This window comes from Pezoporus flaviventris, unplaced genomic scaffold (assembly GCF_033815535.1).
Source record: "Pezoporus flaviventris isolate CSIRO_AGI_PZ_B2104156 unplaced genomic scaffold, CSIRO_AGI_Pfla_v1 ptg000001l, whole genome shotgun sequence".
Classification (NCBI taxonomy): domain Eukaryota; kingdom Metazoa; phylum Chordata; class Aves; order Psittaciformes; family Psittacidae; genus Pezoporus; species Pezoporus flaviventris.
Window position 1 is genome coordinate 28,221,866 of NW_026892549.1, and position 24,697 is coordinate 28,246,562.

The 24,697-nt window shown below is 37.4% G+C and overlaps 1 protein-coding gene across 2 annotated transcripts in view; it reads left to right on the forward strand.

The window, feature by feature from the left end:
* Positions 1–24,697, forward strand: part of PARG (poly(ADP-ribose) glycohydrolase) — a 68,997-nt gene that overhangs the window by 20,649 nt on the left and 23,651 nt on the right. For both annotated transcript variants that reach the window (XR_009742775.1, XM_061449766.1), the window contains exons 8-10: positions 10,084–10,176; positions 12,260–12,417; positions 22,814–22,893. Coding sequence is in view for 1 of the 2 variants with exons in the window: in XM_061449766.1 (XP_061305750.1) it covers positions 10,084–10,176; positions 12,260–12,417; positions 22,814–22,893 (331 nt within the window). In the remaining variant the exon portion in view is untranslated. The remainder of the gene's footprint in view (positions 1–10,083; positions 10,177–12,259; positions 12,418–22,813; positions 22,894–24,697) is intronic.

Here is a 24,697-nt window from a genome sequence, read left to right on the forward strand (position 1 = left end):
AATTTCAAGCAGCCACAGGGCCACACAGCCTTTAAGTGTGTATGTGTGGTTTTAAGCTTAATAACCTTAATTTAATAACATTAAACTTAATAACCTTAAGAAATTTTGGAAATTACCTGGAAAACTCTGGAAATTATACTTCAATATTTTTTACTATTATTTCCCTTTTTCATCTAAAGGAAGGACTATAAATGCAACATCTGAAGATGATTTGACTGTAGGGTAGTCTAGATGGTTTATATGGTTGAGCTCCGGGTTTTCGCTCATTTGGAAAAGCCTGAACTGTTCAAAACCACCTGCTACTGTTAAGTATTGTGCATAGCTTGGGAGAATTTTATGTTCTAATAAGGTTTTAACCCACTCTTGTTTCCTAGTAGGTCTTATGAACCATGACAGTCTTTCCTGTATGTTTTGTTGTTTGAATGACTTGCTTGAAAAATGATTGCTGTAATCAGTGATCCTGGAATAGAAGGAATTTTAAAGTACCAAATTGTTCTGGTGACTGGGTTTTTGATAAATCATTTTTATAATTGTCTGGACAGTATTAACAGAAGTGAGCATTGTACAGAGATGTCAGCACTACAAATGTAGGCTTTTAAGCAAGAAACAAAATGTCCCAAGGCTGAAAATAGCCTGTCCATTGCTCCTTGCTGCATTTCATTTTAGTCCAGATGTTTTCAAACAATTTTCATTGCATCAGATTACCTTTTTAGAAATCTCAACTGAAAAGGTCCTTTGAGTGTGCCATGAAGGATTTTCTTTTCACAGTAGCAGAAAGGAATTTATCCCCATATTGAACAAAATATGAACTCTTCTGGGGTGGGGGAAGTATGCATCTTGTACACCTTCAAAACATTAGAAGGTAAGCATTATACAGGAGAAATGGCATTGAGTGCTGAATTACAGGCTTATTTGTAGTTTTCTGTACTTTCTCAGAAAAATAGTTGAGTATCTTTAAGTGATGTTTTGTAAGCACCATCACAACGGCTATTGCATCAGACTGACTCAGAATTACCAGGCAAAGGATGTCTATAGGTACTAGGTGCAGAGTTTTAATTATGTTGTATCTTAAGTGTTTTGAGATAATGTGGATACATCCTGAGGATCTCTTTCGGTTTTTCACTGCATTGAGAATATTCCTGTTTAAGAAAGAAAAAAACACATATTAAATATAATTGTTCTGGTTTTAGAAGCTATTTTCTAATATTTGCTTTTTGTTCTGTTTTGTGGGCAGGGGGATGATGAACAGATTTCTTTGCTTCCACTGGGCTATGTGTAAATCATCATCTGTCCATGCTCACCTATTTATCCCAAATGACTGAAACTCATTTTGGTTGTAGGACTTCCCCTACCTGCTTTGCGCCTTTAGAATTTTTTTCCCCATTTATTTTATATGTCTGGAGCAGTTAAAAAGTTAAAATAAGAAAACTCCGATGGTCAAAGTTCTCAAGAGATGCTCTGAAAAAGTGTCTGTGGAAGTAGGGATGTTGTAAAGAGGCATTGCCGCTGTTAGGATGACTGTGAAGGCATAAATGGAGTGTATTGTAACTGTATGCCTGATTTTTCTCCTGCTTTTTTTTATCTGAAAAACTGTATTTGTTTCTATTGCTTCCTTGTAGAGTTGGTTACTAGGTACCATGCATTCTTTATTTAAAGAGTGGCAAAGGTGGTGTAGTGTGTACCCTGGAAATGGTCTCAGGGTGTTATTTGGCCAACAAAATATTTTTTTCTTAAGATATTGGTTATTTTGAGTCTATAAAACTCACACGCAAAAAAATAGTCTATAGGTTCGTTGAAAATTGCAATGCTATTGTGTTATCTTTTCATCCTTCTTTTCCCCCTTCTGCCTGTGCTTGACTTGGTTTTTGGGTGTTTTTTATTTTAATGATTAAGAAAATAAAGGTTTCATAAAGGGCAATAGCTGTATTGTCTCATGAAGCTTTTAGTGCCAATGTTATTGGTTTCAGAAACGGTTGAATAAAGTTTTGTAAAAGTTAATTATATGATGTAGTCAAATACTACACTATGGCAGATGTTTTCAAAATCATGGCAGTATTTAATATTATCCCCCTCTACCCCCCCCCCCCCCCCCCTTCAAGTACTGTGTTTAGAGAGCTAAGAGTTTTGAATGAACCTAGAAACGAATAATTTCCAGCCTTAGCTTGTGTCAGTCAGATGAACGATACTTTTTAATCCTTGTTACAGCCCTGGTATAGAAACAAGGTCATTGTCCTTTTCACTACATTGTACTTCCCAAGAGTAACTCAAAAAGTATTTAGGAAGCAGTATTTAACTGTTCTTCCCAGGACTGTGCCACTGCTTTGGAAATGCTTGTGATGCTTCTATTTGTGATAGAGTTGCTTCGCAGGAGGGTACAGGTAGAACCTGTTGGTGGCCTGTAGAGTATGAGGATTGAGTTTTCACTTACTTGTAGTGAAAATGACTGAGGTTAGATTTCCAGTGCCTTGGAAGTATAAACTTGGCTTCTAAAACCATTGAGATGAAAAAATAAACATACTTTTTTTTTTCTGTCACATTTTATTTACAATGTTGAAAAGTTTGAGAACAAACCTGCAGTTTGAAACCTGCAGGGATGATACACCCGAGAGATCATTCCAGAGCTGGATTGGCATATGTGAATGAGCCTTCATGGGGGAGGGGGGGAATTAAACAAAATTGAATTAACCTCTGCCTTGTAAGCTGTCTTCTTTTTTTCTTTTGAAGTGTCAGTTTGTGGTTTTGATAAATGTCAGAGACATTCTTCTTCTCAAATAAGATCTTTCTCTGCATAATCCAGCATTACGAGCTTTTTTCTTCTTCCCTCCAAAGATTACTTTATCCTTCCTTTGGTTTCTAATCACACAAGTGCTTGAGAAATGGGATGGATTTGACAGCTAAGTGTGTTTCCTGCTGAATTAGTTTTATAAGGAAACTGAAAGAGGCAGATGAGAGTATTCTTCCCTGCTGTTCTGGTCATTCATTAACCTGATAAAGTGGGAACTAACACACACTTCCCACCCTGTGCTTTGCTTCTAGATTCCAATCTTGTTTATATGTATAATATTTGACATTCTGACATAATCTGTTTTACTTATCCATACAAGTTAGTGGTCTGCAGCCTAGTATCTCTGTCTAGGTATCAAGTACAGTGATAGTTGTGGCAGAATGTGTTTAATTCATCTACTCCTTGTCCAGAAGAAAAGGCTTTGTAGAGAGTACAACTTAGTGAAGCTTGTTTTGGGTTATTTTTTGGGGGGGTGTATTAGCTTAAATATATTAATTAGGTTTTGAAGTTGCTTGATAACAACTTGTTTAGGCTGTCCTCCTCCTCCCCCTGCCCCCAGCTGAACCTGCTGAGCAGTCTGACACTGATTTACTTTAAGGTAAAAGACATAAAAGTTATAGAGAGTGGCTTGGTTGCTTTTTGGGGCACTGAGGAGTTCTAGTCATGGATCTAGACAGCACCATGCGTAAGCAGTACACAAACAGCATATGAAACGCATGTGACTCCTGTATAAGAGAGGAGAGCATGTACATAGAGGCTGCTCTGGGAGGAAAAGAAAATGAAGGCAACATTACCTAGTACAATAAGGAGTACCCACATATTGTGATTGCTTAAGTATGCTCAAGTTTTTATGTAAGTGTTTTTTCAAAGGAAACTCTTAGTTGGGGGGGAATAGTGAGGGAGACGCTTCAGGCTGCCTGAGAGGTTCTTCTGTGGGATCCCCTAGGAAAAAAAAAAAGTGGGAAATAAAATTTGTTAACATCAAAAAATGCACAAGAACCAGTATCTTATATAATAGTGCTAGAGCACAATTGAACTCTTATATCTCATTTGACAGTGACATGGGAGCCTTTTGGAAGGGAGCCACAGTCCCTTTGTTTCTGAATGAAACAAAGCATTTTAAATGCTTATGGGTAGAACATGACTGTTAACGGTTTTATAAAGAAATTAGTCCTTCAAACCTAGGTTCCTATTGCACTTGTTCCTCAAGTATATTTTTTACTTTTTTTCCTCAGTTCCTTGCTTTTCCAGATATCCTCACCAAAACTGCAAAATTACAAAAGCTGACCTATGTTTTTTCAGGAGACCATTCCGAGTTGTCTTGGACTTCATATCATGTTCCGCCTACATATTCAGTGTATGTGGCACTGAGCAAATCTTTCTCTTTGAGAATGTGGATAGTATTATTTTGTTCACATATCCTTATTTTCTTTGAATTGCAGACTTGATTGCTACAACTCTATTTGCAATCCAGTTTTTCAGCTTGGAAGTATTTATCAGGTGGATCTTAACTGCCCTGTAAAAGTACACAGATACTATTGTGTTTTTTTTTTTTAATTTGAGACAAATTGGAGACAGTGAAAAAAGAAAAAGAAAAATATTCCAGAAATGAAGAGAATGAACTTACTGTGAATAGAGTACATAAAAGTTATGCAGTTTGCCTAATTAGTTAAGGAGGCCATTACCATGTATGATATCTTACATTAAAATAATTAGGAAAGCTATTACTGGAAAGGCAGATCAGTATTACAGCTGATGGTACAGAGCACTTACAAACCGAAATAAAGTCATTCTAAGAAACTGCATGAGGCTTACGGCAGCTGGGAAGGAAAAAGTCAGGTCAAAATCCATTAGAATTAGGAAGTAAGACACAATCTGAAGAAGTAGAAGTACTCTGGTGTTCCCCTTTATCCTTAAGGATGTGGTTCAGCTGGTCCTTGACCTGCCACATAAGTTAATATGGGGAAATAAACCCAAACAAATTGAAAGCGTTAAGACATTGCTGTTTTAGCATGCTGGTTGCCTGTTGGTGTGATGACTCTACCTTCCCATGTGATAGATAGAGCTGTCCAAATTTGTGTTCTCTATGTGCAGTTTGTTTGGTTTGATGAGCTGTCAGATCTAGATTTAAACTCTCTACCATCACTGTCACCCTGTGCTACCTCAGGTCCTTCTTATTAGGATGGTCAGGCATACTTGTTCATTACATTTTGGAAGACTGGTTTATAGTGACAAGAGGACATTACTTACGGCTGTGTTTAGTCAGGCCTCTTTGCTGCAGTATCAAGCGTTCATTTTGCAAAATTGCAATGCAAGTTTGGCCAAGAGCTCTTACCTCTGCTACAGCTTGCTGAATCATTTGCGTCTTATGAATTGGAGCCCTAAGTCATGTTCATTTAATCAGTCGCTCCAGTGTAAGTACTGATGAAATCCCCACATGATTTCTTTGGCAAAAGGCAAGTCATGCTTTGTAGCTCTGATTCTGTATACTTTTCATATGGGATTCATATGGGGTATAAACCCAGCTTTTATTTCATTCCTAAATAATTTTTTGCATGATTGCAGGGCTATGAATAAAGTCAACAGTATAGGTTTGTTTTTATTTCAAATCCTGAAGGAAGCTGCAAAGGATATGTATACGTAATAAGGAAAGGAGAAACTGATCAGTTGTTTAAAATTGCTGCGATGCTTAAAATATTTTCCTTTATCAAAAGTTGACAACCTTTTAATGTAGTGGAATTCCTTAAGTTATAAAACAAATCTTAAGAATGAAAATCCAGTCCTTTCTCCTGCTGTTTGTGTACTTACAGCCTTTAAAAGAATTGTATCCAGTTTAAAGCGCATTACTAAATCAATAGAGATTCCTGTACTAGGAGATTGACTTCAAAGTGAGATGCTTGTTGTAACAGCTTCATACTAACTAGAATATTACTACTTTTTCAGTGAGAAGAGTTGCAACTGGTAGCTGCCTTTGTAGCCCACTGACAAGGGGTTTGACTAGTTCTGTTTCACATAATGCTCACCCTGCACAACATCTATCAGTGTATGACTCTGGTAGGCTAGTTTGACTTAATGCAGAGGAAGACTTGCCCTGCCTCCCCCCTCCAGGTTATTTTCCTGTAGCATTAGCAAGCTGAAGGATCTCGGGAAATTATCAGATGAACATGGGTGAAAAATATGGTTGTGTGTGTTTGAGGGGGGTACAACACCACATCACTCTTTCAGCAGCAACAGGCGAGTATGTAATGCGTCTCTAAGTACTCTGGATTTTACCTCAGTAGAAATCACTGCTTTTTGAAGAGAGTTCCCTTTAATAAACCTTAATTTGATTCTGTGACCAGGTATTCTTTGTGCTTATGGTAGGCTCTTCCAGGTTGGCATTTGCATCGTGGGATGACTGTCAGATACAGGTGTAGTGTCAGCACTCCCCATCCTGGAATCCTCTTGCTTTCCTTGATGGAGTGCTCTTTCTTGCTGCTTTCGAAGTCTGAAAAGACTGCCACAGATAATATCAGGCTCTGTGTTGCACTGAGCATAGCTGAGAATATGCAGTGGTTGGTTTACAAAGCTCCAGCTGTGGTGGTGTGTTGGTTTAGTGGTCAAAAGAGGATGAGGGCCAAGCAGCCAGGGGTTTGCAGGTGGGTTTTTGGTTTCTTTTTCATAGAAACCTGATAGGAATTTGTCCATGGGCAGAAAGGGTAAGTTATGATTACATGGCTATGCCCATGACTGAAGTTACTTAGGTTTTTGTTTTAGAAACCTTAAGCAAGGAAGGTTATGTATTTCTGGCCTACTGTTCAATAATGGGTTATAGCTTCAAGACGTAAATGGGAAGCATGGGACAGAATACTTGCCCAAGAAGTTGTTGGGTTTTTTTAGGGAGAAAGTTTATTATGGAGAAAGGTTCATTTGTTTCTTTAGGGCTTTTTGTTTGTTTTAAATACAGCACCTGTAGTTGAACAACAAGTTCTCAAGTTATGTACTGCAGCAGCTATTTTGTGAAGTTGTAACATATCCAGGAAGAAACAAACTATGTTTGACCCAGAAAACTATTGATGTACTTCTCTGCAGTATTTAAGAAACCTTTGCCTAAATAGGGGGAGTAGTTAAAATAAGGGTGCTGGGGGTGTTTGGTGGTTTGATTAGAGAGCAGTCATAGTTAAGAGTTTCTTGGCAAGGTCTGTGAACTCACAGAGATCATCTTCTTAAAGCTGTGTGGTCCTTTAAGTGACTTGTGAAAAACGTAGTAAGATTTTCATGCACCCAACACTCTTCACTAACACACCCCCCTGCCCCCCCATTTGTCATTTCCCCATAAGAATAATCTGTCTGAAGTCAAATGAGAGCACTTCAGGGCATTAACAGTTCCAAAGTTTTAGGATTCATTAGTGAATGTCTAGTAAAAATCATGCATAGAAGTAATGTAGAGAGGAGAGTATATGCTGATACAACATCAGGAAGGTAAGGAGAAGGAGAAGTCAAATTTCAGAGTTTAAAAAATGACCTTTGTTTAACAAGTGACCTTTGTAGTTATGCATTCAGCATCAGAGCTGAGCTGTGCAATTGCTGGCCCTGCTTCTGTTTTGGGAAGAAATTGTCTCATACTATTATTCTGTTGTTTTCAAAGAAGCATAAAGAAAAGGTTGAAGTCTTGACAGCTGTGACAAAGTCCAGTGCCATAATGTGTCACCAGATAAGTGATACTGTATAGTCTGTGGCAGTCAGCAAAGCATAGCAGCCACTATTTATATGTCAGCTTTAAAAGAGAGAAAGTGTTACCCGAAGGGGAGAGAATATCAGAATTTGACAGCCTGGTAGACATCTGAGGTTAAATGCCATCTTTTGATTAGATTTAACTTACATATTCATTTTCTGTATTGAGATTTGAAATTCCAGCCTTTAAAAGCTCACTTTGTTACCTTATGGCACTTAAAAACATTGTGCCTAAGAACAAGAGTTTTCTGCTAGAGCAGATGATGCTAAAGGTTTAGGTCATAATTTTCAATTAGTGACTTATACTGTGTAAATATGTAGGTGCATATGCAGCCAAAAACAGGAAAGAGAGATGCATCTTGGTCATTTCTTAACCTTAAAAAAAGAAAGTTTACATTCAGTAATAATTTGTGTATTACTTAGATTCCTCCTCTGTTATACCAAATGACTTTGATGTTTCCTAAGCTTGCTGTTCTTTGTAAGTTCTTGTTTCAATTTAAAACTTCTAATCAAAACCTTGTTTGTATGTCTCCATGAGCAGCATACATAATGCATGGAAAGGAACTGTGTAGGTATTTGGGATTGTTTTATTCCACCACCCCCCCCCCCCCCCCCGCCTTCCCTATCATAAGTTGTTTGTCCTTTGAGCATTTGTTCATATTTTAACTTCCTGAGTAGTCTTACCACTTTGTATCACTTGGAATGGGAGTGAGTAGAGCAGAGATACTTCTATATTTATTGTAGTGGTCTTAGAAGAATAGAAGTTGGTAGTCTTCCAACAATACTTTGTTTGTGGGAAGCAGTATGCTTTGAATTAGAGGCACTGTATTTTCCTCTTCTCAACAAATTCGTTAGTTTTTTACATTCTGAAGTCTGTGGGAAACTTTCCATTGACGTATGAATTACAAAGCTTTGATTATATGACCAAAATGATCGCTTTCTGTGACAATTAGTCTTAAGTGTTGAAGAGACTAAGGTTGATAATACCCTGATGTCATTTCATCCATTCTGTCTGCTATTGGTTTTGTGTGAAATTGGTAATAAATCCAAATATTTTCTAACATTTTTACTTGAAAAATAATATTCTGTACCTTTAAAGCCACAGTTTCAGAATTTTAATGATTTTAAGGTAGAAGCGGGTAGCAGGTAGTTGTCTCAAAGACAGATTCCAGGGATGCAGGGGAAAGAGGGAGGCAGAGGGCTGACCTGTGACCTTCTGTTCCTTAGCTGTAGTGCAAGTAGTGTGTTCTCTTTCCCTCTCCCTCTCTGTTTCCTCCTTTTTTTCTCTGTGTTTTGCCTTAAACACAGCACACGAATTTAACAGCCAGTCACATCTGATGCCTGGATCCTTAGATCATGGGAAAAATGTGCCACTGCACAGGAAGATGGAGAATGGGCATTTTTCTCCTTGAGTTTACTTCAGCCTGTTCACTGGTCAGGATATGGGACTTTGGAGGATATCGCACGCTTTTTTGCTGCTTTGCATATTGCAAAGACACTGTTTTATGTTACTTTTCTTTTTGCAGCCTCCCATTCATGTGGCTGTCCTAGCTTTTCTTAGAAGAGCACTGTCCACTGTAAAGAACCATTTGTATCTTTTAAAAACAGGGGTATGATATATGAAAGGGGATGTGAGTTCATCTAAACCCTGAGTATGTGATATTGAGCTCAGATCTGGCAGTTACAACTCAGATCAATTTTGGACTTTCTCTGAATGCCTTTGTTTTCTCTGATATGCTTTGGCAGCCAAACATATCAGCAGTGGGCCAGGCAGTGTCAGAAAGAGAATTGAGAATAGGACATGAAGGGTTTGATATGACTTGGTCTTGAGTTTAGAAGCTTTGAAAAGCCTTTTGAAACATTGGTGTGCCTGTTTTTTTCATCATTGTCAATTCTGGTGTTCCTTCTCAGGAAGAATGTTAGAGCAGGTAGAGAGGGGTAGCTAAAATAGTCATGGGATCAGCTATCTTACAGGGAGAGTCTGAAAAGATTGCAACTTCAGCATGTGGGACCAGACAGGCTGCACCCTTTAAGGTATGTAATCCAATGGCTATAATTTTTGACAGAATGGACAGTAAAAAGTGCTCAAAATAGCTTGCGTACTCTTCTTAAAAAGCATTTCCTGCTGCTGTGGACCACTGATCTGACCCAGCAGTGTTTCATATGTTCTTAACAGAAGAATGTCACAAGTATTTGTCTTGGACTATGACCTGAATATGAAAGTTAAGTAAATCATTCCAATACTTTTATGGATAGGTAGCGATTTTTATAAATCGAGAATTTGGTTCATTGCTCTGGAGAGTCAAGTGATAACTTAATCAGTGTTCCTTTATAGGGCATCTGGTGATCTGTTTTCTCAACTGCAACTGTGAAAGTTATTTCTGTGTTTCAGTTAGTAGACTATTGCAAGGTAAAATGCAGTGAGGTACTACCATAAAAAATGCTACAGATTTGCATGAAATTAATAGGACCTATTTTTTTCTATCACTTCTTTTGGATGGGTCCTGATCTCACAAACTTTTTGTACAGTTGTTATTTCTGAGGTAAAAACCTTCTCCCCCTCCCTTTATCTTTATTTTTAACAGGTTCTTGAAGATGCAGAGGCTCAACATTTGTTCCAGTCCATTCTTCCTGATATGGTCAAGCTGGCACTCTGTCTCCCTAGTATCTGCACCCAGGTAAGCAAACACAGCTAGCTCTGTGGCAGACCACTTTTCTGCAAACTGCAACTAATGCCTAAGGTCAAAACACCAGGATTGTGTTATGTTCTTAATAAAAGATAGAGTTTTTGTGTTGAATGTAGCTGAGGTCTAGGGAGCAGAATGGACAATGCACATCTATAATGATGTAATAGAACGTAAATATATCTCACTGTCATATTTTAAGCCTGAACTTTGGTAACACTTCCTATATGTTGAAGTTGCTTCTTGCTTTTCTTAAATGAGATGACTATGCAACCTTTCAGATTTGAAGATGACAGTTAACTGAAATACTTAAATAATCTTAAAGCATCTAATTTTTCATTTTAGAATTTTTTTGATCCTAGGAGACAGTATTTTCATTAAGCCTTCATATTTTATCTTAGCTGGAGCATCACAAAATTTGTGCACATACAAACCTTAAGTAATTCTTCATGGTTGTGATGAGAATCAGTGCTGTAGGTAGTAAAACTGATAAAAGTGAATAGGGCTGATCAAGTAAGTGAGGATGTATGCCGGATAACACATTAGCAGGATAAGGACTTGAGTTTGTAAGCTCCTTTGTTACAATTTTTTTAATTGATTTTGTTGGGCAGGGGTAAGGAAAGTTGCCAGAGTCCTGCAACAGATACATAATTTCAAACAGTATGAACATTCTTTAAAATTCTTTTACTAGTCACTTGATGGGGGATGTTTTTGAGAAAGTGACAAAGTTTCTGCACAGTCAAGCACCAGACTCGCAAGTTCATGTAGTAATCCCTTTTATAAAGATGATGTACTGTTAGGCAGTGTAAAATTATGAAAAACATGGTTGGACTCATTTTTTTGGTTAGGCATAAAACTGAATTTGTTCCAGTATAACACACTGTCCAAAATATTCCATTTTTATAGGCATGTAGAACACATTAGAAAGCTTCTTAGGCTTTTTTCCCCCCTCTAGCTGTGTGCCTTCAGACATCACAATAGAGCTTATTAATTAAATAGCCAGATGATGGAATGAGAATCAGTGAATGTGAATGTAGTAGTTATAAGAATGATGGAAAACTTGTTTGCTTTGTGGATTAAACAGGGCTGTATATTCAACAGTCTAAATTAGTAGCAATTTCTGTATTCACAACTAAAAAGATTAAAATGTAGCTGCTCAGCTTTCCTGGAGCTAGGCTAATGGTGATGGCTGAGAATACTGGAAGAAGCGAAAACTCTGTTCTCTTTCTCCTGTCAAGTGGCTTTACTGTAATTGGTACTGGACTTCTCAGCAGTCAGATTGATATCCCTCCCCCCCCATCCTGTTTTATGACATATTTTTGAAAATAAGTAAAATGCCACAGATGTGGTGAGCAAAAATTCTGTATCAAGAGGCTAAAGCCTGGTAAAATGGAAGATGTGTAACGCTTCCGGGGATTGGTTTTTTTTAGTTCCCCCAACTCCTTTGTTTCTTTTTAACTCCTAACTGAAGACCAGAGTGAAACTGAGCTTTTTGTCCATACTGCATATAAAAATAATAGATAATCATGCACTTTCTGCAAATATTGTCAGTGTTATTTCTTCAAGTAGGATGGAAAAAAAAATTCAAAGCAAGTCATAGAGTGGTGATCTTTAGTATGACTTCTGCATTTTTTTGTAGAGTATTAGGCATGGTTATTGTAGCTGAAAGCATTCCTTTAGGATTCTTAAGTATACAGCTATTGAAAGTGGGCTTTTATGTCAGGTTTTAGGATTGCCCAAGATTTGCAATGCCCCATCTATATTTTCCCCTCTCTATTCCCCATGGTATTGTTTGATAAGTTCTGTTTTCTTGGTCTTTTGTTTTGTTATTGATTAGAAATCTGCACTTCGTCAAGCAAGCTTTTCCTGAATTGTCTTGAATAAACTGTTCTTGACTTTAATGGTGCTGCTGATTAAAGGGTTCACCCATGGCCTAAATTACTCGTGCTCTAATTTAACAAATGTAATTTTGTGCTCCTGTTTTTTTCAATTAAAAACAGGTAAGCTAATTATTTTTCTCTCTCCTTCCCTCCTTTCTGCCATGCCCCTCCCTCCCCCTCACTTCTTTTTTTGGTAGCCAATACCTCTACTGAAACAAAAGATGAATCACTCCATCACAATGTCACAGGAACAGATTGCTAGTTTCCTAGCTAATGCTTTCTTCTGTACTTTTCCACGTCGCAATGCGAAGATGAAGTCTGAATATTCTAGTTATCCAGACATTAACTTCAACAGGTATGGCACTCTGGAGTAAATGAAGCTGATAACACTTCAATGAAAATATTATTGTTGTTATTTAGAGGAGAAACTTACTGTTTCTTTCATGTTTCTGTCAGTAATTTCAGTAGTTTGCTTGCTTTCTTTTTGCTTCTAAGTGACAAGAAAACTATGCAACTTAGTAAGAAAGGATGTCGTGCACAGGGAAGGTATGCTTAGCATTCCAAATTTTTCTGTTTTTCATGCATGCATATGTGCAGACATGTTCTTGCTCTGGCATAATTAGGCTGAAAGAATTCCCAACCTCCTCAAAAGCCATTCGTCTGCAAATGGGATATTTCAGTTGTGCATCAAGTGTCCTATATATATATATATTCAAATTCAACTTCGGTGTTTCCCCAGCCATGTTTCTGTTGTCTCCTTTGTGTTAGCAGGTCATGATCTGCACATAAAGTCAGATCAGTAAGACTTCCCTCTTCAGCATCTGTATAATCTCTTGTAGTTTTAAAGCAGTTAGAGCTGCACGTTAAAATAAGTTTGTCCTTTTCCTATAAGTTAACCTAAGAAGGTTTCAAGAACACAGTAAGAATTTAATTAAAGATACTGATTTCTTAAACAAATGCTTACTCTTTTTTCCTCAGTGCTACAGAACTTACATAACTTACAGAAATTTTTCTTCACATCTTTTATTTTTTAAATATGCTTATTTCAATTTTAAATGGGGGAAGAGGACGAAGGTATTTCCTGCTGCAGAAATATTATGGTTCACATAGACTTGAAGATAGGAAATAAGAGTTTTTCTTCTGGGCATGTCCATACAAGTCTGTATAGATCAACCTTAAGTTTATTAGGCTGGAGCTTGGATTGGTTATTGATTTAGAGGCTTTCTTATTCCTCACAGTTAACATATGTAGTGTATATGCTCTGAAAACTGAGATGATATACAAAAATACTGTTACCTGTGATCCAGCACACTCTGTGTGTCATAAGAGCAGTATTAGACTAGAACTTCCCAGAATAAATTGTAAGGCACGCCCATGTGCTAACAACAGTTTTGGTGCTTGCTGTCTTTAAGGGCTGGGAAAGGTTTCTCTATGCTACATATTTCAGAAGAGAGACCAGGGTGACCGTCTTGGTGTTTATTCCAGTAGTGCAGTGGGTTACAGAAGAGAAATGTGGGTGGGCATTACTGTACCATACAATTCAGCATATTTTTCCACCATTAGTTCATAAGAACAAATAAGTGAAAAGTACCATCAATGTATAAAAATGATCTATGTTCAAAGCAGTGAAAGAGGACAGTAAAGTTCTGGAAAGAGTTCTCTTTGGCTGCACCACCTACACACTTTTAGCTGAATTTTACGGTTGGTTTGGGGGTTTTTTTTTTGCTTTTTTTTAAAGTACTTCAAGGTACCAGTGTTTGTAACTTAAGCATATTATAAATTGAGCAGTTAAATTCTTGCCAACTATGGAATAAAATGCTGTTAAATCACCGGAGTAAATTCATATTCTCTTCTGTGAACATTACACAGCAATGTAAATTCACAGTAATGCAGTGTGGTACTAGTGATTAACTTGGGACATACTATTTTGGGCTACTTTTAAACAAAAAAGTGTTGGCAAATTGTTAGGAAAATAGTTTCCTGTCATAGACTTAAATAATGACCAGTATATACAGGATTTTTTGCTCTATTCCAGTCAGTGCTCCTTTGTTCTCTGACTTGGCTTCCTAGCACTATCATTCATAGGACGTTCCAAAAATGTTATTTAAAAGGAGCAATACAGCAGACAACCTTCAGGCCTTCCTCTTGCATTATGATTGAGGTAATGCTCAGCTTAGTCACATAGTGTAGAAAGCCACTTTTACTCATGTAAGTGCAAAAATATTGTTGCCAAACTGGAGAACAGAAAGGAAGCTTATGTCCTCTGGTTCTTGAGGGTTAAAAGTGGCTCTTCTTCAGTGTTTTCCAATTTAGGTGATTTTAGTAAGTTTCCTTTTTCAGTCCTTTTTTCATGTAACCATTTGTTGGACCAGAATCATGGTACCACACCACCACACCTGCTCCCCATGTATTTTGCATTTGCTAATAAGTATATTATTGAAGTATAATGTATGGTGTGACAGGCAGTGGATAAGAGGGGGACTGGAAGGATATGTTTGACAGAATAACAGAGAATCAGTGCAAGATATTGAGAATTTACTTTTAATTTTATTTTTGGGTGTTGTTTTTTTTTTGTTGTTGCTTTTTTTTCTTCTTGTTTTCCTTCTCCCTCTGTTAAGCATTTTCTGGTGCACCAGTGCTTGATGCTGTTACCACAGTGGTGATAGCAGGTTGTTTGAATGCTGGTGGATGAGCTAATAAGTACAGCTGATTGGAAGGAAGGCTGTTGTATCTGTTAGTGTTAATGTACATAATCAATGTTTTACCTCTCCTCTCCTGCCTGTTGGTCTTGCCAGATGAGAGGAGAAGAAAAGTGAGCATTCTTCCTTTGACACTGAAGCACTTAGTTTAGTAGTATGTTTTGACATTAACTGTCTATTTTGATTGTTCATCATGTTACAGACTGAAAGTCACCTGTGTATAATGAAATACTGAGTAATTTAATTGAATTCTTCCCTTTTGTACTTGGCAAGGATGGAGCTACTATGATTAAGTCATTAATAATATAATTCATTTCAAATCTACTTAATAAAATGGAATTTGTACTTTAACTTTGAGAGCTTTGGTATGTGTGAATACTAGTAGACAATACTAAATAGCATAAAATACTGCTTCTGTTCAAAGTATCAAGCTAAATTTAAAGAGTTTAATTCTTTTTAAAAGCACATTTATGATATATAAGATGGAAATAGATTGGACAGTTTTATGCAGAAATACCACATCACAAAAATGAAATCCATCCGCGGGTCCTGAAGGAGCTGGCGAATGAAGTTGTGAAGCCGCTGGCCTTCATATTTGAGAAATCATGGCAGTCAGGTGAAGTTCCCGGCGACTGGAAAAAGGGAAATATAACCCCCATTTTCAAGAAGGGGAAAATAGATGACCCAGGGAATTACAGACCAGTCAGTCTCACCTCTGTGCCTGGCAAAATCTTGGAGCAGATTCTCCTGGAAGGCATGCTAAGGCACATGAAAATCAACAAGGTGCTTGGTGACAGCCAGCATGGCTTCACTAAGGGGAAATCCTGCCTGACCAATTTGGTGGCCTTCTGTGATGTGGCTACAGAACTGATGGACAGGGGTAGAGCAGTTGATGTCATCTACCTGGACTTGTGTAAAGCGTTTGACACTGTCCCACACGACATCCTTGTCTCTAAATTGGAGAGACATCAATTTGATGGATGGACCACTCGGTGGATAAAGAACTGGCTGGATGGCCGCACACAAAGTGTTGTGGTCAATGGCTCAATGTCCAGCTGGAGACCAGTAACGAGTGGCGTCCCTCAGGGATCGGTGTTGGGACCGGTCTTGTTTAACATCTTTGTCGCTGACATGGACAGTGGGATTGAGTGCACCCTCAGCAAGTTTGCCGATGACACCAAGCTGAGTGGTTCGGTGATACCCTGGAGAGAAGGAATGCCATCCAGAGGGACCTTGACACGCTTGTGAGGTGGGCTGATGCCAACCTCATGAAGTTTAACCATGCCAAGTGCAAGGTCCTACACCTGGGTTGGAGCAATCCCAGGCACAGCTACAGGTTGGGCAGAGAAGAGATTGAGAGCAGCCCTGTGGAGAAGGACTTGGGGGTGTTGGTCGATGAGAAAATGAACATGGGCCGGCAGTGTGTGCTCGCAGCCCAGAAAGCCAACCGTATCCTGGGCTGCATCAAAAGGAGAGTGACCAGCAGGTCAAAGGAGGTGATCCTGCCCCTTTACTCTGCTCTCGTGAGACCTCACCTGGAGTATTGTGTGCAGTTCTGGTGTCCTCAGCATAAAAAGGACATGGAACTGTTGGAACAAGTCCAGAGAAAGGCCACGAGGACGATCAGGGGACTGGAGCACCTCCCGTATGAAGACAGGCTGAGGAAGTTGGGGCTGTTCAGCCTGGAGAAGAGAAGGCTGCGTGGAGACCTCATAGCAGCCTTCCAGTATCTGAAGGGGGCCTGTAGGGATGCTGGAGAGGGACTCTTCATTAGGGACTGTAGTGATAGGACAAGGGGTAACGGGTTAAAATTTAACAGGGGAAGTTTAGATTGGATATAAGGAGGAAATTCTTTCCTGTTAGGGTGGTGAGGCACTGGAATGGGTTGCCCAGGGAGGTTGTGAATGCTCCATCCCTGGCAGTGTTCAAGACCAAGTTGGATGAGGCCTTGGGTGATATGATTTAGAGTGAGGTGTCCCTGTCCATGGCAGGGGGGTTGGAACTATATGAACTTAAGGTCCTTTCCAACCCTAACTATTCTGATTCTATAAAAGAAAGAAATAATGAAATTTGTTATTTTATTCTTACTGATAAATTTACCATGGAAGTTGCATGGTGGTTGAATGTAGAGCACGAATTGCATTGACTCTTCTGAGGTCATCTTTACAGTTATGATGTTGGTTGCACAGTTTAAAGTAGTTTCTTATGGGGATGTTCATAATTGATCTTCTTTGTGAATAGTTTGTGGTTTATTATAGCACTTTCATAAAAAATACCTTCCTCTTGAAGTTTGTTAAAGAAAAGTTTGAACTATACTTTCTTGCATTTATTTTTTTATAAGATGCTGGGATGGATGCTATCCACTGTCACACAAGACTTTGCACTGTGGAGGTTTTTCTTCCCCTCCCTGTTGACCAAGTTATCAGACCTTTATCTTCACGCTATATAGAATTTGGTAATTTAGGAAGCTACCTAGGTTGTTATATGTAAAAGTAAACTAAAAGGAAAAAAGCTTCTCTTCTGCTGTTTTGAGTCAGTATTCAGGTTGACTTTCCCTTTGAAAAGGAAGGGTTTGTCAAGTACCCACTCTGCTTTTGCTGTGACTTTGACCTGCTACAGATCCATTCCTAGCTGTTTTGTCAAGTTACAATAACTCCTCTGTTTGCCTTTTTCAAAAACCTGCTGTAGTTAAACAGGACATGCTATGCATCTGTAGTAGTTCCCTTCAAAACAACTGAAGTCTTAACTAAAGTTAGTGTGTCTAATGACATAAGCATGGTAGATCTTTTTGGCACATACATTAATGCATGTTCTGGTCTGTAACCACTAGTATTCCACTAGGACTGAATTGCTTTGTCTAACAAACCTTTAAAGCAATCTCAAGTGACTGGAAATGAGGTGGGAGGAAAAAAAAAAACCCACTAGTTAAGATATATGTCTCTTATGGCATGTATAATGTATGAAAGGAAATGGGCAAACTATAGTATGTTTATGCAGGAGAATTGAAATTTAATTTACCAGTAATGCAATTGTCTCTTCATAAACAATATCAATTTTGCAATACTAATGAGTTTTCTTTGGGGAATAAATTATCCGATGACTTCGAGAGAACTTGGTTTTGGCAGAGAGATGCGTCGCTCTTCTCATGAGCGGTTCTAGATTTTCTGAGTTTGCAGGTACTGCTCCTGATTCTGTTATGCCTTACTTGGGTATATTTCCTAATTAGCCTTGAATGGAGTACTTTATTCTGAAAAATTTAAAATTTAACATTTGTGTGTGGTAAATGATGAAATCGTTTTTAAATAGACAGCTTTAAAAGGACTTTATTCTTAACAAGTCTGGTATAATTACTTTGCTGTAGTGATTAAACCCATACTTAATCTGAATATTTTATTGTTAGTTTAGTAAAAGTAGTAATTTAGCCCAAAACGTAGCTGTACCATGCTGTAGGATGTCTCTTGGTTTAGGTCCTCATGGTAGAACATTTTACACTGCTTTTCTTTGGTGCTGAGTACTTGGAGTTAGTATCTTGTCATTTCACCAAAGTCAAGTATCAATCTGACGTATCTTAAGACTCCTAACTCACCAAGAGTTTTTCTTAAACAGAAATAAATACAAAAAATTATACAAGTGTATCATCAACTATAGCAGTAAAGAAAAACACACTTTCTAATATCTGTGGTAGTCAAGAAATAGCACACATAGTTAACTGTGGAGACTGTAACTATAAACTTGTGTATTCACACTTTCGCAAACAGAACATGTGAAATGATGTGGATTTATGAATGGGAAATATTCTGTGAAGTATAATCCATATTGCAAATTTTTGCATATTATTACCACATAGATGGCTTTCTGAGTTTTGTGATAGGTTCCAAATTCAATATAAAGACATGATTATATCCTTTGCAAAAAAAAAAAACATTCAAAGGAAACCCAGCCTGGGGATGGGAAGATAAAGACTGGGGATGGAAATACCGTATGGAATTATTTAACTGGGAGTTTAAAGCATATGACTGTAATGGTTCCTTCTGCTTGTAAAAATTACTGGAGCCAGTTCTTCAAGTAATATCAAGGGATCAGTTTAGCTCCTTGGGAATTAAATTTTACAAGTAAACGACTGTATTTTAATTATACATTAATCGGAACCAATGAATTTCAGAACTGTTTACTTAAGCCGGTTCAGCTTTTCCCCAGTAAACTATGTGCATGCCGAGGTCACTTTTGTGTAGCTCTTAATGTTATTAAATCATGTTGATGTTGAGTCAGTGGAAAATGCAGCCTTTGAAGTACTTTGCGAATTTGCTGCTTGCCTCAGCACTCAAAGGATTAGGAGCAGGTTCTTTAGAGCTGTTGCCTCCAGCTTTCTAAGGTGGAAATCTTGGTTTAAAATAAAACAATCTTGAATTTATATTCAATGAGACTGTAAAAAACAGACTACTGATTGCACTTTAAAAATGCATTTTTCCACCCTAGAATTTTAGGGAAATGCTAAAGCAAAACAAATGCACACATTTTTGTAATAATTTTTTAAATAGCATAAACTATTGCCTTGTAACTCTACTGTATGTTTACTGACAGTTGATGAGAATTTTTTTAAATTGTTTGTTTTCCCAATCTATTTTATGTTTGACACTGTTCACATATGTACTTTCTTATGTTTTGAATTCTGACTTTGATTCCTCAATTCCTTGCGTGTATCTCTGTAGAGGTTTTTTATTTGATTAACATTGCTGCTACCCTGGCTGGGAAGCCAGAGATAAGTTTGCAGCTGTGTTTGGTGATGAGCCCTGCAAGCTTTCTTAGCTCCTGCATCTACTAAATTGAAGTTAGCTGCATGGCAATGGGAACATCTTGTATGAAGCGAAACAGCTTACATATGCAATTACCTGTAATATTTCAATTACTTTGACTGAAAGTGGGCTTGCAGTGCAATGCATTTGATTTACAGTGCACTTCATTTGGATGAGTTCTTTAATTGGAATTAATGGGTTTTGGCCTCGAGTTATTCTGTCAGGAAATTGATTATGTGGTTTCCACTTATTTTCGTGTGGTAGGTTGGTGTTTTTTTTAGTAGAATATATGTCTCAGAGCTTGAAGTAGAATTTTCTTTATCTAGCTTTGTTCTTCAAATTAGAGATACTTGTTTCAGAAATAAAGGTTCTCCTGTTGCCTAATTGATTATTTCAGAAGTAAGGTTCAAGGTTAAAATGTTCATAACTTTGTCATGTTATATCCTCACTTAAGCTTTTACTGTTGCAGTCACATAGATGACTGGTTACTCTGTGCTGCACTTAAGGGAGCTTGGCTGCTTGCATGTATTGGGGGGGGAAGTGTTTGATTTTCTCCTGTGCTTCTGACTTTAGTATAGCCTGATGAAAGTCTTCTGAATCATTGATGTCCTTCTGTCCTTCTGATACGATTTTTCTGTGGAAATTTAAAAGACCATACAAAGCAATCAAATTCAACTGAATGAATATCAGTTAATCAAAAAATACTATGAGAGTCTAAGGCTAATTTGTGAGGATTTTCCATGGTCTGATTGGCCTTTAAGACAGACTGCTAATGTTTTAAACCACTTCAACTATTTTGAGTTCCTTGGTCTGGTTATATGAAAATATGAAAGCAATATACTAGTGTTTTGTATTTTTCAAGCATATATAATAAAAAGCATGTTTGCAGATAACCATCTGCAGTTTGCCAGTAATTTGCTTGTAAAGGAAAAGTCTAAACACACAAAATATGAAGTAAATCCAAGCATGTTCATCTAAGACTTGGAGTCTTCAACCTGCTGTAAAGGGTGGTCATTTTATTGAGTGTGTTTGGTTTTGGACAAACATAACTTGTGATGGATTCAGTCCTAAAACATGGGTGCAGAACTGGTGTTGCACATTTTTGTTTTTAGTAAATAATTTTCTTAAAAAAAATTTTCCTGTATTTAGCAGTGGATTTTTGAAGAGGAAGTACAATTTCTGTTATGTCATAGTGAAGCAGTGAGCACTGTCAGGAGGGGGAGGTGATGAGAGCTCTTGGGCTAACTGCTGTATAAGATCTGATGCATGTAGTTCGTGGTTTCATATAGGTACTGGATCGAAATACAGATAATTTTGAATGCCGCAGTATTCTTCTATCCCCATTGTATGGAGTATTCCTCTGCAGCAAGGGATGCCTGTGCCAGAACCCAGAGCTTTCCAAGTTCTTCTGTGCTGCCCTGTGGATTTTGCCCAGTTATATAGGGCTAGAACAGAAATACACAATACAGATATCTTTCCTCACTGGTAATTATGTAAGGTATTTTGGGAAATGAGATTTGTCAGAAGCAAATGAGCATTACTCTAGCTTTGATCCCAGAGGAGAAACAAGATAGGTAGTTATCACAGTCTTTAACAAAAGAGAAGCCCATACTGACTACTTCATATGTGAAAAAATAATAGTTGAAATTCCCTACTTGGCAGAGAGAGTTCATTTTAATGAACAGTTGTGATGCATTAACTTTGTTTCATCTGCCTTGCCATTGCCTTTTAGCTTGATGTGACTTATTTCAGGCATAGTTTTTCCAGTTCTGGACTTCTGCCTGGTCTGCTAGTTATGCAGAATCATGTATCACCTTTGTGACACGCAGAACTCTCTCCCAAGAATTTGCAACATGAGCAAGATTTCAGTTTGAGGTAAAGAGGCAAAAAACTAGTAAAAGATGACTGGGATAATAGGTAAATTAACCAGTTTAAAGGAGTTACACCAAATGAGACTTTCAGGTAAAAAGTCAGAATTTACCTGATTAATTGCATTTAGGCAAGACCTGCACACATGTGCATGCATGCCCACACACACATATCAAGTCTTTATTTTATGAACCCCTTATTATTGGCACAAGCACAGCCCCTTGATAGAAATTACATATTGGGCCATTTAAAACGGACAAAGTCTGGAGCTTGCTGCCTTAAACTCCTGATTGAGTATTCAAAGAATACAATAGTTTTCATAAAACCTTATTAATAAAAATTAGCTTCTGTGACTTAATATAGATTTTTGAATGAAATTGAACTCTTCAATGTGTATACTTCATAGGAATTTTTAAATACTGAAAAAAAATCTAGTTCACTTTGCTACTGAAAGCTACATTCATCTGATAGCATTCTGGTTTTAAAGGCAGGTTGTCATTCCAGTACATGGAAACAAATGAATAATGTTGTGTCATTCCTTTACTTAGACTGTTGCAGAGGAGTCTTACATCCTCGGGGCTTTCACTGTATTAGCCATCTTTTAGTGAATTTCCTACTCAAAGGATATTATTTCTGAAGTTGCCGCTGTTCTTCCTTGCAGATAAATTCCATTATGTATTGCCAATAACAATACCATGTCACTTTGTTAGAAGGGAAATTAAGTAATGCGTGTTCCAGTTGCTGGAGGATAGATGATGCAGTGAAAGTATTTCAGCTAACCTTAAAAGATTACATTCGCTTAATGGCTAAAAATAGATGCTTCTTTTTAATGCTTAGGTTTTTACAAATGAATGTTAGAATGCTGGTAGTAGCCCAGTGGATGAAGCCACTTCTGTTGGGGGTAGGTTCTTTTCTTTAGGAGCACTGCTGGTACAGTGCATCTCTTGAAAGTAATGTGTTTGCATTAATTCTCCACAACTCACTGAGCTGAAAGTAGGGTAAGACATTTGGATCTTGGAGTATTCAGCATACATGTCTTCACCCCTTGGTCACTTACTTTAATCCAAGCCAGTTTGTTGCAAGTAAGAATAGTATCTTTCCTGGATGTTTATGTTGAAATTACATTCTTTTGATATTACGAAATCCATGAGTGAGATAGACATTCATGTAACATCTTTGTCAGAAACTTAGCAGGTGAATGAACTTGTTACTCCTAAAGACCCATGGTAAAGAGGGTCTGTCTAGAGGGTGCTTTCCACAGCAGAGTATTTAATTACAAGGCTAATAGAAATACATGCGTAATGCTAAACGGTGTAAATGGCAGTAAGTAGCTTAATTACTATGGATTCTATCCCTGAAATCTAATTAATTGCTTTTATTTCTTTTTCAGATTGTTTGAAGGACGGTCACCAAGGAAGCCAGAGAAACTTAAGACCCTTTTCTGCTATTTTAGGAGAGTCACAGAAAAAAGTAATTTTTTTTTAACTACAAAACAGATACATGAAAAATTCAATCCCATTACATTTAGAAATGGCTGTGCAGCATTATAATGGAAGTGTCTAACAAAAGCCAGCTTGCTTTTGATATTCATATTAATGTCACTTCTCATATAGATGATACAATTAGATCTTTGGCACAGAGCTTATTGTATATTTTTCTGAGATATGTGGGGGTGTGTGCAAAATATATACAGATATATTTTCACCCCTTCTTATGCATATAAGTGTGTGTGTATATAAATGTATGTATAATGTTTGTAATATATGCAACTACTTGCTGCACGGCATCAGAGTGAGAGTGCAGAGGAAACTTAGCACCATATGTAGTCATTAAAATCACAGGCTTAAGGATTATGAACCAAGCTTCAGATTTCCTGCAGTATGCACATTTAGTCCTTTGACTATAATGTTTTAGTTCTGAGGGATTTCCCCTACTTATGTTGATACTTTAGGTTTTTTCTCTTCTATTGTCCCAAAGCAAAGCTGTTGTGAAGTTTGCCTAGTTCAAATAAAACAAGTGATAGCAAGACTCTTAGAAGTTAGCATGGTATTTTCCTTGGTGTATGTAGTCTTACCTTCTGTTGTTACCATGAATTTGAACATCTGCATAAGCCTTCAGAGATAATTTATTTTTCTGTGAACTGTATCAGAGCTTATATATTGTATTTTGGAGGAGAAGAGGTTTCACTGCAGTAGCATATTTCACATCTGTTTTAAGAATTTTTTTCTTTACATGTTACTATTTCACCATTGGCATTATATTCTCTCAGGAAGGTTTGTTTTAGAAGAAACGCAGATTAAAGCAATTAAACATAAAATTCCCCTTACTTGGTTCAGCCCTTCTTCAGTTCATTTTAGTTCACCACAAATTAAATGCAGATGTATTCTGTTTAAGCTAGCAAACTTTCAGCAATGTCAATAGAACTAAATCTCTGCAGTAGAAAGTAAATCGACCTATGTGTGGAATCAAGAAGAGCGATATTGTACTACCTTTTTCTTAATATTCAAGTAATAATTATTTTTCATATAAACCAAATACTAAATTTATGCAGCTGTCCCTGACCACCTGTGCAAATGAGATCTGTTAGGAACATGCTTTATAAAACTACTGTATTAGATTTCTTAACTTTATAACTTTAAAAAGATTCTTGAGTGCTCTTTTCTCGAATTAAGAATTCTTATCATAACTTTAAAAGACCCCATTTCTTGTTCTTTTCTGTCCAAGGAATTAGTAAGACTAAAGTAATTTAGCTCTATAAATTGCTGTAATAATTTTGCAACTTTTTTTATTGTCAGCAACTTTTTTTATTGTAAATGGTAATTGAATGAAGGAAGGAGTCTTTTCCCTGAAATACAATGAATTCCTTTAGCACCCTGTTAGGGCTGAACATGGCTTGATTTGGAAATCCACTAACACTGCATCTTTATTGATATATAGGACTTCTCAGAAATATGAGCTGCTGCTTCATCCATCCATAGGTTGAGTACTCTGTGTTGCTTGTTCACCCTGAACAGTAGCCACCTCTATAAAGGTTTACAGTTCCTTTTTTACTCAGTGGCAGCACATTTTATTTCAACTATTGAGTCTTTCTAGTAGTGTTTACAAGTGAAAAATCACATAAGTAGTAGGTTTTTTTCTAGATCTGGAGAAAGAAAAATATACTCAAACTCCAAAGGGGAAAGAGAAATGAGTATTTCGGTCTTCCCACTAGTTTTCAATTTGAACATGGGCTGTCAGGGGAAGATGCAGAGCTAGTCTCGAGGAAAGTTAAGCT